The sequence below is a fragment of the Saimiri boliviensis genome, chromosome 17 (genome assembly GCF_048565385.1).
Source record: "Saimiri boliviensis isolate mSaiBol1 chromosome 17, mSaiBol1.pri, whole genome shotgun sequence".
NCBI classification, from domain to species: Eukaryota; Metazoa; Chordata; class Mammalia; order Primates; family Cebidae; genus Saimiri; species Saimiri boliviensis.
This window is the reverse complement of record NC_133465.1, coordinates 47,296,995-47,311,815: the sequence shown is the minus strand read 5'-3', so window position 1 is coordinate 47,311,815 and position 14,821 is coordinate 47,296,995. Positions and strand designations below refer to the sequence as shown.

At 46.3% G+C, this 14,821-nt stretch overlaps 1 protein-coding gene across 5 annotated transcripts in view; it reads left to right on the top strand.

Moving 5' to 3' along the window:
* Nucleotides 1–13,858, top strand: part of ACLY (ATP citrate lyase) — a 55,675-nt gene extending 41,817 nt beyond the window's left edge. For all 5 annotated transcript variants that reach the window (XM_074388715.1, XM_039475958.2, XM_039475956.2 and 2 more), the window contains 9 exons: nt 1,985–2,112; nt 3,060–3,153; nt 5,259–5,413; nt 7,101–7,251; nt 7,761–7,904; nt 9,682–9,795; nt 10,147–10,229; nt 10,511–10,587; nt 12,886–13,858. In XM_074388715.1, coding sequence (XP_074244816.1) covers nt 1,985–2,112; nt 3,060–3,153; nt 5,259–5,413; nt 7,101–7,251; nt 7,761–7,904; nt 9,682–9,795; nt 10,147–10,229; nt 10,511–10,587; nt 12,886–12,980 — 1,041 coding nt within the window. In that variant the 3' untranslated portion in view covers nt 12,981–13,858. The remainder of the gene's footprint in view (nt 1–1,984; nt 2,113–3,059; nt 3,154–5,258; nt 5,414–7,100; nt 7,252–7,760; nt 7,905–9,681; nt 9,796–10,146; nt 10,230–10,510; nt 10,588–12,885) is intronic.
* Nucleotides 13,859–14,821: the final 963 nt, after the last annotated feature.

Here is a 14,821-nt window from a genome sequence, read left to right as displayed (position 1 = left end):
GATTAAAGGTGCCCCCCACCCACCACACCCAGCTAATTTTTGTATTTTTAGTAGAGTTCGAGGTTTCACCATGTTAGCCAGGCTGGCTCCAAACTTCTGACCTCAGGTGATCTACCTGCCTCAGCCTCCCAAAGTGTTGGGATTATAGGCGCGAGCCACCGCACTCAACTGTAGTTTTGTTTTTTATTTATTTTTATTATTTTCTATTTTTATTTATTTATTTATTTATTTATTTAAAAAAGACGGGGTTTCACCATGTTGGTCAGGCTGGTCTTGAACTCTCGACCTCAGCTGATCCATCCGCCTTGGCCTCCAAAGTGCTTGGATTAATGGTGTGAGCCACCACGCCCGGCTTAGTTTTGTTTTTTAAATAATTCATCTCCCTTTTAGAAATTTCAATTTTAGTTTTGAGAAATTCCAGAGTTAAAGAAATTTAACTTCCTTAAACCCAGGGTTTCTGAATATAGAATCTCTTCTCTTTCCCACCCATCTACTGATGCAGATTAAATCCTACAAAGGACACATTGGCAACCCATGCTTTAAGGTGTCTTTCAGCCTTTGCTTACAGAGTGACAGTTCCTAACCTTTTCACCTTTTTGTTCTATTTGCATGGTGAAGAGCACAGACTGAGGCCAGATTGCCTAGCTTCAAGTACTACCACATACTACCTGTGCGCCTTGGATAAATCAGTTTATCTGTCTGTGCTCCCATTTCCTTTTTTATAGGAAACCATCATAGTTACTGAGAGATTGAATGAGAAAAACTCTTAGAAAAGTGCTTGAACATAGTGTTGACACAGTCACACTGGGCGCTCTGGCCTAATCCCAGCAGTTTGGGAGGCTGAGGTGGATGGGTTGCTTGAGTCTAGGAGTTCAAGACCAGCCTGGACAACATGCTGGACAACATGAAACCACGTCTCTATTAAAAATACAAAACAAATTTTAGCCAGCTGTGGTGGCATATGCCTATTATACCAGCTACACTGGAGGAGGTGGGAGAATCACCTGAGCCCAGGAGATTGAGGCTGCGGTGAGCCAAGATCGTGCCACTGCATTCCAGCCTGGGGAACTGAAGAGAGAACCTGTCTCAAAAAAAAAAAGCTCTTCTTTTTTTTGTTTTTGTTTTTGTTTGTTTGTTTGTGTTTTTTTGAGACAGAGTCTTGCTCTTGTTATCCCGGCTGGAGGGCAATGGCACGATCTTGGCTCACTGCATCCTCCGCCTCCCGGGCACACACCTGAAGTCCCAGCTATTGGGATGGTTGAGGTGGGAGGATTACCTGAGCCCAGGGAGGCCAAGATGCCAGTGAACCATGACTGCCTCACTTTACTCCTGCCTGGGTGACAGAGTAAGACCCTGTCACTTAAAAAAAAAAAAAAAAAAAAAAAGATTTGGCCTGGCATGGTTGCTCATGCCTGTAATCCCAGCACTTGGGAGGCCGAGGTGGGTGGATCACGTGGTCAGGACTTTGAGACCAACCTCACCAACATGGTGAAACCCCATCTCTACTAAAAGTGCAAAAATTACCCAGGCATGGTGGCACACACCTGTAATCCCTGCTACTTAGGAGGCTGAGGCAGGAGAATCACTTGAACCCAAGAAGTGGAGGTTGCAGTGAGCTGAGATTTTGCCATTGCACTCCAGCCTAGATGACAGAGCAAGATTCCATCTCAAAAAAAAAAAAAAAAAAAAAAAAAGGAAGGAGATTCTGGGGTTGGGCCACCAGTCTTTATATCCTGACTTCCATGCGAATTAGCTGTGTGACCCTGAGGAAGCTCCTGAACTTCTCTGTGCTTTAGTTTCCTAATCTGTAGAATGGAAGTCCTCTATTGTACCTATTCAGTGGGCTTGCTTGAGGCTTAAATGAAGTGATTCATGTAAAGCATTTAGCACAGTGCCAGCCTATGACCAGTGCTGGCATTTTCCCAGGAATTCTTTGTTCACTCTTGGGGGATTAGCAGTAAAGCTACTTTCCTTTGCTTTCCAGGTCCAGTTTGGCCATGCTGGAGCTTGTGCCAACCAGGCTTCTGAAACTGCAGTAGCTAAGAACCAGGCTTTGAAAGAAGCAGGAGTGTTTGTGCCCCGGAGCTTTGATGAGCTTGGAGAGATCATCCAGTAAGTGGACCTTGAGGAGGATGCTGGCCTCCCTCTCCTTTCCAGACCCCTCCTGAGACAGCAGCCCCTCCCACACAGGGACATCCCATATTCCTGGTCCCTCTCAGTATCTAGTACAGCTGTATGGATGGTTCAAAATCCTCTTTCTCTTTGGCTTTCCTTTTGTTTAGTTTTTAGAAGCAGCAGGTCTAGGCTGGTGTTAAAACGTGTTGTGTTTCCAAGCCTACCTATTTGGCTGGGAGGTGGCAGCCATGGGTGAGAGATATGCATGGAAATGTTTAGAGAGTGTTACCTCTGATTGATAGAGCGTTATTACACATCCTATGATCTCTTCTCATTTCTTTTTCTTTCTTTTTATTTTTGAGATGGAGTCTTGCTCTCGTCCTCCAGGCTGGAGTGCAATGGCATAATCTTGGCTCATTGCAACCTCTGTCTTCCAGGTTCAAGCGATTCTTGCCTCAGCCTCCCGAATAGCTTGGGATTACAGGCGCCCGCTATAACACCCAGCTAAATTTTTTGATGTTTTGGTAGAGACGGAGTTTCAGGCTGGCCTTGAACTCCTGACCTCAGGTGATCTGGCCACCTTGGACTCTCAAAGTGCTGGGATTACAGGCATGAGCCACTGTGCCTTGCTGATCTCTTCCCATTTCTCCCTCTTAAACCTGCTTGGGCTCTCCGCTCTGTCCTTCCTTGCCTTCCAGATTCAGCTTTTTATAAAGCTCCCTCCAGAGATGGGGACTCGAGGTGGTGGGGAGAAGAGGGGCGGGTGTAGTTGTGGCTAGAACTTGTTTCCATTTAGTTCACAGAATGCAGCTGGTAAACCAGTAACTGGAAAGGGTTCAGAGTGAAACTCTTAGTGTTTGAGTTAGAAGGAGCATTCTTGGGATGGCTTACAGGAGTCTAAATTAAGAAAATCCATGTAGATGTCTTTTTTTCCTGCCTCCCAGATCTGTGTATGAAGATCTTGTGGCCAACGGAGTCATTGTACCTGCCCAAGAGGTGCCGCCCCCAACAGTGCCAATGGACTACTCCTGGGCCAGAGTAAGTGCCTTGACTGTCCCTAACACTGTGACCAGGGGAGATTTGTGGGGCTATGGTGGTGGGTTTTGAGTTGATTTGCCTCGAACTCTTGGAAACCAGGCCTTCTATATTAGTCAGGGATCTCTTAGAGGGACAGAACTAATGGGAGATATATAACTAATAGGAGAGATATATATATTTATATTTTATTTATATATATTATATATATTCTATTTACATGTTTTATATATATATATATATATAGAGAGAGAGAGAGAGAGAGAGAGAGAGCGAGCGAGCGAGCAAGGAGAGCCAGTCTAAGTCCCAAAACTGAAGAACTTGGAGTCTGATGTTCAAGGGCAGGAAGCATCCAGTGCTGGAGAAAGATGTAGTCTGGGAGGCTAGGCTTTCATGTTGTTTTTGTAATAAAAATGTAACTGTAAAGCATTTTAAAATTTCATAGAAGATAATTGAAGAAATAGGATTGGACAGAATTGACTGATTTGCCCAACTCTGGAAATGGGAAATTTAGGAGCTCAGTCCCTGTTCCCTTGGTAAAGGGCATTTTAAAGGACTCCCCCATTTCTATAGCCATGTATCTTGTCGCTTTTTTTTTTTTTGAGATGGAGAATTTCTGGGGGGAGGATTACAGGTGCTCACCACCGCACCCAGCTAATTTTTGTATTTTTAGTTGAGATGGGCATCCACCATGTTGGCCAGGTTGGCCTTGAACTCCTGACCTCAGGTAATTTGCCTGCCTTGGCCTTTCAAAGTGCTGGGATTACAGGCATGAGCCACCTGAGCCTGGCCTGTAGTGTTTTTCATAGTATATTTATTTATTTATTTATTTTTTGAGACAAGTCTCACTCTGTTGCCCAGGCTGGAGTGCAGTGGCACTATCTCGGCTCACTGCAATCTCTGCTGCCTGGGTTGAAGCAATTTTCCTGCCTCAGCCTCTTGAATAGTTGGAATTACAGGCGCCTACCACCACGCTGGGCTAATTTTTGTAGTTTTAGTAGAGACAGGGTTTCAGCATCTTGGCCAGGCTGGTCTTGAACTCTTGACCTTGTGATCCACTCACCTTGGCCTCCCATAGTGCTGGGATTATAGGCATGAGTCACCGAGTCTGGCCATCATAGTTTATAATTGTATGATTATTTTTAATTTAATGTATTTATTTATTGTTATTTTTGAGATGGAGTTTCACTCCTGTCACCCAGGCTGGAGTGCAGTAGTGTAATCTCGGCTCATTGTAACTTCCGCCTCCCAGGTTCAAGGTCAGGAACTCCTGACCTCAGGTGATCCACCCACCTTGGCCTCCCAAAGTGCTGGGATTACAGGCATGAGCCACCGAGCCCAGCCCCATTATATTTTTGTTATGATTGGCAGATGTATCCAAAGTATATGTAAGATTTTCCCTTTGGATTCATTTTATTTCTGAGCCAGGTGACCTCAGGCTGGTTACTCAGCCTCTCTAAGTCTCATCTTTTTTTTTGCTATAACACAAGGAATGCTTCTTTGTGAGGTTAAAATGAAGCAATGGACTGGGTATCACACCTGTAATCCCAGTACTTGGGGAGACCACGGTGGGAGAATTGCTTGAGCCCTAGCGTTTAAGACCAGCCTGGACAACATAGCAAGACCCTGTCCCTACAAAAAATTTTAAAATTAGCCAAGCCTGGCAGTATGTGCCTTGTTGCCCCAGCTACTGGGAGGCTGAGGTGGGAAGATCGCTTGAGCCTAGGAGTATGAGGCTGATCGCACCAGTGTACTCCAGCCTGGGCAACAGACTCTGGCCCCACTCCAGAAATGAAACAATGGATATAAACTGCTTAGCCTATTTCTTAGCCCAGGGAATGCTCAGTGAAGAAAAGAAATAGTGCTGATAGTGCTGATGCCAAGTGGTACCGTGGGTCCTCCTATTTTCTATGTCCAAAATGATCTAATGAAAGGGCTTTTGCACTTCTTTCTTGGGAAAAGTTTGTTTGAGAGTTGTTGCTTGGCTGTCAAGAGTCTAAGACATTCCTGGGGCACTTTGGTTCTGAGAGTATACACAACAGGGCAGTCCTGCAAAACTCTGTGGCGGTCACCATGGCCCTGTTTCCCTTTGCCTCATCTCTGCCCAGGAGCTGGGTTTGATCCGCAAACCTGCCTCGTTCATGACCAGCATCTGCGATGAGCGGGGACAGGAGCTCATCTATGCGGGCATGCCCATCACCGAGGTCTTCAAGGAAGAGATGGGCATCGGTGGGGTCCTCGGCCTTCTCTGGTTCCAGAAAAGGTGAGCATGGAGGACAGAAGATGACAGGGCCCTGCACCTCGGAGTTAATCATTTTCCCCCGACAAAGGAGTGGGAATGGACAGGCCTGGGGAGCGTGTCCAGGGTCAGTCTTTGGGGCCACAGGTGAATTGAAAGGCCAGAGGAAAGACTCACAAGCTATTTCTGAGTCATCCAAGGACAGAAAGTCCAGTCTAAACCAAGAGAAGCAGAAGGCAGTGACCTCACTAGAGGTCTTGGAATAGCCCCTTTGCCTTGGGAACTTTTAAAGAAACGTGACCAATAAATGCAGACCTCTTGATAGCAAGATAGAGGTTAGGGAGGGAAAACTAGAAAGATGCAGTAGCCTAAGGAGTGTGGGCCCGGTGGAGCTGCTGGACAGATAGAAAGTACCTTATGGGCCAGGCGTGGTGGCTCAGGCCTGTAATCTCAGCACTTTGGGAGGCTGAGGTGGGTGGATCACCTGAGGTCAGGAGTTCAACACCAGACTGACCAACATGGTGAAACCCCGTCTCTACTAAGAATACAAACAGCTAGTGAGGCATGGTGGTGGGCACCTGTCATCCCAGCTACTCTGGAGGCTGAGGCAGGAGAATCGCTTGAACCCACGAGGCGGAGGTTGCAGTGAGCCAAGATCGCGCCATTGCACTCCAACCTGGACAACAAGAGCAGAAAAAGCTCCATCTCAAAAAAAAGAAAGTACCTTATGTTGTGTTCACTTTACAAATTTGTTTCTCCCATCAGCCTGAATGTTAGAAAAAAAATTGATTCTCTCTGCGACTCCCAGTCTTAGCCCTCCGGTGGGACTGATGTCTGGGCAGGGGAGCCAGTGAATATGCGATTCACAGAGCTCTGGCTTAAGGTGGTGCTGGGAAGAAAGCCAGGTCAATGTCTTGGGTTGTATCATGCCCTCACCTGCAGAGAGATGGGTGTTGGTCCTTATTTGGACCCCCCTGGGAAAAGTTCACGGGTTATAACACCTGAGCAAGTCTTTTCTCTGTCTGCTGCTGCCTCCCACATCTTCGGACTTTGTTCTTGATCCTTAGTTGGGAGATTGGATACTACAGGAATCAGGCATGGGGCCTCTTACGCTGTGAAAGGACAGGGTTCTCATCCCCTGTCTGTCCGGCACATGGAGCGTAGCCACAAATACAGATCAAATCCTGGTGCAGGCAACTCATGCTGAAAATCACTGACCAAAGAAGAGATTTTGAATCTACTATTTTACAAACAGTATTTGGGGCCGGGCACAGTGGCTCGCACCTGTACGTAATCCCAACACTTTGGGAGGCCAACGAGGGTGGATCATTTGAGGGCCAGTAGTTCAAGACCAGCCTGGCTAACATAGCGAAACCCCATCTCTACTAAAAATACAAAAATTAGCCGGGCATGGTGGTGCTCACCTGTAATCCCAACTACTTGGGGGGTTGAGGCAGGAGAATTGCTTGAAGCCAGGAGGTGGAGATTGCAGTGAGCCGAGATCTCACTACTGCACTCCAGCCTGGGCGACAGAAGGAGACTTTGTCTAAAGAAAAGAATCAGGAGGTTTTGCCTTAGAGTTGTGTGGTAGTGTTAGATATGGATTGGTAGTTACCCTTCTTGGATTTGAATGACTTGCTCAGGGAGATGGGAGAAACTACAAGTGTGGCCTTGTCAACTATCGCCTGGTCTTTGTCGCACCCTCTTCCAGGTTGCCCAAATACTCTTGCCAGTTCATTGAGATGTGTCTGATGGTGACAGCTGATCATGGGCCAGCTGTCTCTGGAGCCCACAACACCATCATTTGTGCACGAGCTGGGAAAGACCTGGTCTCCAGCCTCACCTCGGGGCTGCTCACTATCGTAAGTACTGTCATCCTGGGAGGTGAACAGTGCGGACACTGGGCCTTGACCTCATGCTGCTTTGCCACAGCAGGGCCCTAGAAGGAGTCTCTGAGTGTAAATCCCAATGCTCAGGCCTGTTCGGGACACACTGGGTTGCTTTGTCCAGCTTGAAGGAAACTTTTTTTTTTTTTTTTTGAGACGGAGTTTCACTCTTGTTGCCCAGGCTGGAGTGCAATGGTGCAATCACAGCTCACTGCAACCTGCACCTCCTGGTTCAAGCGATTCTCTTGCCTCAGTCTCCTGAGTAGCTGGGATTACAGGCATGCACCACCACACCCAGCTAATTTTTTGTATTTTTAGTAGAGACGGGATTTCTCCATGTTGGTCAGGCTGGTCTCGAACTCCCAACCTCAGGTGATCTGCCCGCCTAGGTCTCCCAAAGTGCTGGGATTACAGGCGTGAGCCACCACACCCAGCTGAAGGTAAGTCTTAAAGCTCAAAGCAGCATGCATGTGTTTCTCCTCCAGGGGGATCGGTTTGGGGGTGCCTTGGATGCAGCAGCCAAGATGTTCAGTAAAGCCTTTGACAGTGGCATTATCCCCATGGAGTTTGTGAACAAGATGAAGAAGGAAGGGAAACTGATCATGGGCATTGGTCACCGTGTAAAATCGGTGAGTTGTTACTCTCCTAAAAAAGTGGGATGGATCTACCAGGTAGGTGGTGATGGGAGGCATTCATTTATATAGGAGAATACCTAAACTCTCAACTCCCAACATACAAAGCTTTGGATGTGTTGACAGATGCCAAATACAGGGCAGCTCTTTTATCCATATTGTAATACAGATTGCTCTTAATAATTTTTCTGTCATTCGAGTGCAGTATGGACACTGCAGTTGAAATGAGATGGCAAACTTGGTAACTTTGGCTTCCCAAATAAACCTTATGGGAGAAAGGTCCAAGGTCAGGTTGAGGGGACATATTGGTCACGTTATGCTAGATAATACCTCGTGCTGCAGTAACTGACAACTCCAAAAATCTCAGTGGCTTACCACAGCAAAGATTTATGTCTCATTCACACTACATCCCCTGATGGTTGGCTATGCTTGTTCTCTGCCATCTGTGCTGAAGGAACAGCCCCTGTCTGGGATGTGCTTGCCTCATGTCAGCAGGATAACATCAATGGCAGGACCACGTGCAGGCTCTTAAAGCTTCCGCTTGGATCTTATATGATTCACCTGCACTCACATTTCCTTGGTCACCACAAGTCAAGTGGTTATTCCTGGCAGCACTAGGGCAGGAAGAGTGATAATAGCAAGGCGTATCTGATGGAGAGAGACCAGTGGGAAAGGACAGTAAATATTTTAAACAGTTTATATGGTCTCACACAGGGCTGGTCATCTCTGTGTCCTCGTAGTGTGCTGTGGTTAGAAACTGAAAAGCAAGAGATGAGGTCACTGGCAGCTGCTCAGGGCCTTATGGGGACAGCTCCTTAGTAGATCCCTTTGCCCTGGGCTCCTTGACTCTGTAGCTCCAGAAACCTCATGTAGTTGGTCATTCCACTGGCCTAGGTGGGGAGTATGCATGTGATTCAGGACACTGCCTTCTAGGCAGCCAAACACTTGGCGGTCTCAGGTGAGACACCCAGAGGTTGCTTGATGAGCAAGGACTAACTCAGAACCAAGCAGGGAAGGTGTGTGGCACTGAGGGACATTCCATCCAGGACTTGCTGAACTTTGCTCAGCCACCCCCAGCTCCTGAGCAGATAACACCTTTCCCACCCACAGCATAGGACCTCTTTCTAAGATAATGCCAGACCTGCACTCCACACTCACTCATTCACTCTTTGTGCTCCTTGCTTTCTGGAGGATGTACTGTCCCAGCTGTCTATTTGTTGGTATTGGGATTTGGTATGTCCCTAAATCATTTTACTCCCTACTCCCCCACTGACAGGTGGTTAATTTCATTAACAGCAGGTCTAGAGTTTTTCCTAAAATTTTGGGAATACTTTGCCTCCCCATACTCAACATGTGTTTGCTTAGTGTTGAACTTTGTCACAGCCTGAGTAGGAGCAGAGCTGGTAGGGGCAGGGCTGGAGGCCAGAACCTAAGACTGAGTTGGAGAGTGGTTAATCCTCAGACTCCTGCCGATCAACACGTAGTACCTGACCAGCTCCCTGAATGTCTCCAGGGCTCAGTTTCTTCTTTGTAACACAAAAGTGAGAACCTACAGAGGTTTTTTTGTAACCCGAATGAGATATAAGAAGATTTCAAAAACCAGCCCCACGGCAGTAGCACAATGGTTGCCACATGGAATTGTACTCGTGGGCCAGGTTCCTGAATTGCTTCTGGGGTATGTACAGTTCTACCCATTTGTAACACAAGTATGAACAAACACATCCCTTCACAGCAGTGTGTGAGTGTTCCTCTGTAATGCTGGGTTCATTTCCAGGTAAACAACCCAGATATGCGAGTGCAGATCCTCAAAGATTACGTCAGGCAGCACTTCCCTGCTACTCCTCTGCTCGATTATGCCCTGGAAGTGGAGAAGATTACCACCTCGAAGGTAGCAAAGAAAAAACTTCCCTAATTCTCTAATCTTATGTTAGGTAAATTTATTGGAGGAAATAGCCAGGTTACAATTTGATTATTCAGCTAAAAGCAAACCCAGTTTTCTGGAAATGTTACTTTTCTTTCATAACTAACTTCAGCAGACATGCACTAAATGTCAGCTAGGTGTTGGGTACTTTGCTAGATGCTGGGAATTGAACTGAGTCAGACACAGCGTCAGCCAGGAGGGACGGTGGAAGGTTTTTTAAACGATGGTCGCAATTCGTGGTAATAGTAGTAACAGTGGAAAATTACAAAGAAAAAATGAGAAATAATGATAAATGCTTTGAATTTTTTGCCTTCCCAGAAGCCAAATCTGATCCTGAATGTAGATGGTCTCATTGGAGTTGCGTTTGTAGACATGCTTAGAAACTGTGGGTCCTTTACTCGGTGAGCGTTGCAGCTGTTTTCTTCTTCATTACGTTTGTTGATTTTTGGTGTTTCCTCCAAACTATAAAAGCAATGCATACTCAGAATATTTAGAAAATAAAGAGAGGTATAAAGAAGGAAATAAAAATGGCCTGTAATCCTACCACCCAGAGCATCCCTCTTTTCTACTTTGAAACCAAAGAGAGCTTTTTTTCTCATTCCTGGGCAGTAGTAGTACTGTCTGTGGGGAGGAGGGCAGTCATGTGAGCCTTTTAAAACTACAAGTTGATTGTGTGTTGCAGGGAGGAAGCTGATGAATATATTGACATTGGAGCTCTCAATGGCATCTTTGTGCTGGGAAGGAGTATGGGCTTCATTGGTGAGTCTTTTTGTTGTTGTTTTTTTATTTTTATTTTTTACTCCCAAATGCTTGGAAAGAGTGTTTAGTCTGATTTCATTGTATTGCTGTGGAGGCATCTGGCCACAATGCTCTTTCACATACCTGGCCCCAGGAAAGTCACAGAAGAATTTCGCAAAACTGTGAGGGTCATTCAAGGGTATGCTGAGGTGAAGGTGCATAGTAGATACCTGACAGCAACCAGCATACCCCTGGGACTGAGCCTTACGGCAGACACACCTGACAGCAATAATTTAAGTGAGATTCGTTGTTGTTTAAAGTGTTTTGTTTTTGTTTTTTAAACCCCCACGGTTCAGCTGTACCACTTACACATGTGGTTGAGTTTATTTTTCTTTTTTAATTCTCTTTTTGTGGTTGAGTTTCTACAAAAGAAATGTCATATCCTCTTAATCATTGTTCTTTTTTTTTTTTTTTTTTGAGACGGAATTTCGCTCTTGTTACCCAGGCTGGAGTGCAATGGCGCAATCTCGGCTCACCGCAACCTCCGCCTCCTGGGCTCAGGCAATTCTCCTGCCTCAGCCTCCTAAGTAGCTGGGATTACAGGCACGCGCCACCACGCCCAGCTAGTTTTTTGTATTTTTAGTAGAGACGGGGTTTCACCATGTTGACCAAGATGGTCTCGATCTCTCGACCTTGTGATCCACCCACCTCGGCCTCCCAAAGTGCTGGGATTACAGGCTTGAGCCACCGCTCCTGGCTAATCATTGTTCTTAATCTTTTCTTAAACTTTCCCCTTATCTTTGTTCCTTTGTTCTTTTTTTTTTTTCTTTTTTTTTTTTTTTTTTGAGACAGAGTGTTGCTCTTGTTACCCAGGCTGGATGGAGTGCAATGGCACGATCTCGGCTCACCACAACCTCCGCCTCCTGGGTTCAAGCAATTCTCCTGCCTCAGCCTCCTGAGTAGCTGGGACTACAGGCACGTGCCACCATGCCCAGCTAATTTTTTGTATTTTTAGTAGAGACGGGGTTTCACCACGTTGACCAGGATGGTCTCGATCTCTCGACCTCGTGATCCACCCCCGCCTCGGCCTCCCAAAGTGCTGGGATTACAGGCTTGAGCCACCGCGCCCGGCTTTTTTTTTTTTTTTTTTTTTTTTGAGACGGAGTTTCGCTCTTGTTACCCAGGCTGGAGTGCAATGGCGCGATCTCGGCTCACCGCAACCTCCGCCTCCTGGGTTCAGGCAATTCTCCTGCCTCAGCCTCCTGAGTAGCTGGGATTATAGGCACGCGCCACCATGCCCAGCTAATTTTTTGTATTTTTTTAGTAGAGACGGGGTTTCACCATGTTGACCAGGTTGGTCTCGATCTCTTGACCTTGTGATCCACCCACCTCGGCCTCCCAAAGTGCTGGGATTACAGGCTTGAGCCACCGCGCCCGGCCTTTTTTTTTTTTTTTTTGAGACACAATTTTCTTTTTTCTTTTTTCTTTTTTTTTTTTTTTTGAGACAGAGTTTCGCTCTTGTTACCCAGGCTGGAGTGCAATGGCGCGATCTCGGCTCACCGCAACCTCCGCCTCCTGGGTTCAAGCAATTCTCCTGCCTCAGCCTCCCGAGTAGCTGGGACTACAGGTGTGTGCCATCATGCCCAGCTAATTTTTGTATTTTTAGTAGAGACAGGGTTTCACCATGTTGACCAGGATGGTCTTGATCTCTTGACCTCGTGATCCACCCGCCTCGGCCTCCCAAAGTGCTGGGATTACAGGCGTAAGCCACTGCGCCTGGTGAGACACAATTTTCATTCTTGTTGCCCAGGCTGGAGTGCAATGGCACGATCTTGGCTCATCACAACCTCTGCCTCCTGAGTTCAAGCAGTACTCCTGCTTCAGCCTCCTGAATAGCTGGGATTACAGGCATGTGCCACCACGCCCAGCTAATTTTGTATTTTTAGTAGAGACTGGATTTCTCCATGTTGGTAGTCTCGAACTCCCAACCTCAGGTGCTCTGCCCGCCTCAGCCTCCCAAAGAGCTGGGATTACAATCGTGAGCCACCACACCTGTTCCTTTGTTCTTAGACATTATTGCTAGCCCAGGAAAATACAATTTTTTATTTTTATTGTTTATTTTCCTTTAAAACTTTGTTTATAGAATCAGATCCAACAGTTCCCTTGTACAAAGTCTACCTATGGAATGGATATGGACTAAACTTCCCACTGCTTTGTATTCACTTTTTTTGTGTGTTGAAACGATTTCCCTTCCTTACCTTCTCGCTCTCACCAGGCTTATGAAGCTCTAATAAAAAAGATGTGTTTGCTTCATTTTAGGACACTATCTTGATCAGAAGAGGCTGAAGCAGGGGCTGTATCGTCATCCGTGGGATGATATTTCATATGTTCTTCCGGAACACATGAGCATGTAACAGAGCCAGGAACCCTACAGCAGTAAATTGAAGACAAGAACCCCTCCCCCAGGAAAAAGTGTACAGACAGCTAGCTGGCAGTGGAGACTGCTTCACAGGGGTCTGGAATGTCAACAGCCACCGGGGTAGAGCGCTGAAGACCAACGCCCACAGGCTAACACCCGTTCAGTCCACACAAAGAAGCTTCATATTTTTTTTTTAAAACCAAGCCAACACTTGTGACTTTGTTCTGCTACCTGCTGTATTTACTATATGGAAGCATCTAAGTACTGTCAGGATGGGGTTCTTCCTCATTGTAGGGCGCTAGGATGTTGCTTTCTTTTTCCATTGGTTAAACATTTTTTTCTCCCCTGGAGGAAGGGAATTAAACATTTAAGACGTCAAGATACTATACATTTAAAGCACCCTAATGTCTCTTTTTTTTTTTTTTTTTTTTACTTCTCTTTCTTCTTCACTTAACATGAAGAACATTGTATTAATTTGATTTTTAAAGATCTTTTTGTATGTTCTGTGTTAAGAGCTTGTTTGGTATCCCACTGAAATGTTCTGTGTTACAGACCAGAGTCTGCATATGTCAGGGGGATGGGGCCATTGCATCCTTAGCCATTGTCACAAAATACGTGGAGTAGTAACTTAATATGTAAAGTTGTAACATACATTTAAAATGGAAACGCAAAAAGCTGTGAAATGTCTTGTGTCTTATGTTCTCGGTATTTATGCAGCTGACTTGTCTGTCTGTAACTGAAGTGTGGGTCCAAGGACTCCTAGCTACTTTGCATATGTATTCCACAAAGATTCTGGGCAGCTGCCACCTCAGTCTCTTCTCTGTATTATCATAGTTTGGTTTAAATAAACTATATAGTTACAATGATGGCATACTGCTGTCTCCTGGCATCCACATCCTTTGATCTGTATTTTGAGACAGCATCTCACTTTGTTGCCCAGGCTGGAGTGCAGTGGCGTGATCTTGGCTCACTGCAACCTCCGCCTCCTGGGTTCAAGCGATTCTCCCTGCCTAAGCCTCCCGAGTAGCTTGGATTACAGGCACCCACCACCACGCCCCACTCATTTTTGTATTTTTTGTAGAGATGGGGTTTCACCATTTTGGCCAGGCTTGTCTTGAACTCCTGACTTCAAGTGATCCGCCTGCCTTGGCCTCCCAAAGCACGGGGATTACAGGTGCCCGCCACAGCGCCCAGCTAATTTTTGTATTTTTATTAGAGACCGAATTTCGTATGTTGTCCAGGCTGGTCTGGAACTCCTGACCTCAAGTGATCCGTCTACCTCGGCCTCGCAAAGTGCTGGGATTACAGGCGTGAGCCACCCAGCCTGGCCCAAAGTGGCTTTTAAATTAATTTTTTAAACAAGGATATACGATCATTGACTATGAACCACAAAGCACTATGCAGAACGCTTGGCTTAAGTATCTCATTGAATCCTCTCCGTGAGCTTACAAAGTAGGCAATATCCCCATGTTTAGAAGATAAATTGGGGGTAACGGGTAACTCACCCCTCATCCACTTAGCTAGGACTCAATCTTATAAAAATCCTGTATTGTCACTTAAGGCTTTAACAACGGGTGATGATCGAAGGTGGCTTTTACTAGACAAAATGACTGCAGAGAGCATGCTACCCCCTAAGGAAAGCGAGCGAGCCATCCTCACACCGATGTCCTGGTAAGAGGCCTGGGGCGAAGTCTTCCCGACTAGGCGACGATTATAGCCGAACCTCATCAAGGTTCGGGGCTGGGAGGCGAGGTGGCGCATGCGCAGTCGGCGGGCGACACGGCTCCGCCCCGCGCGCACTATTTAATCCCAGAATCCCTCTGTGTCGCACCAAAC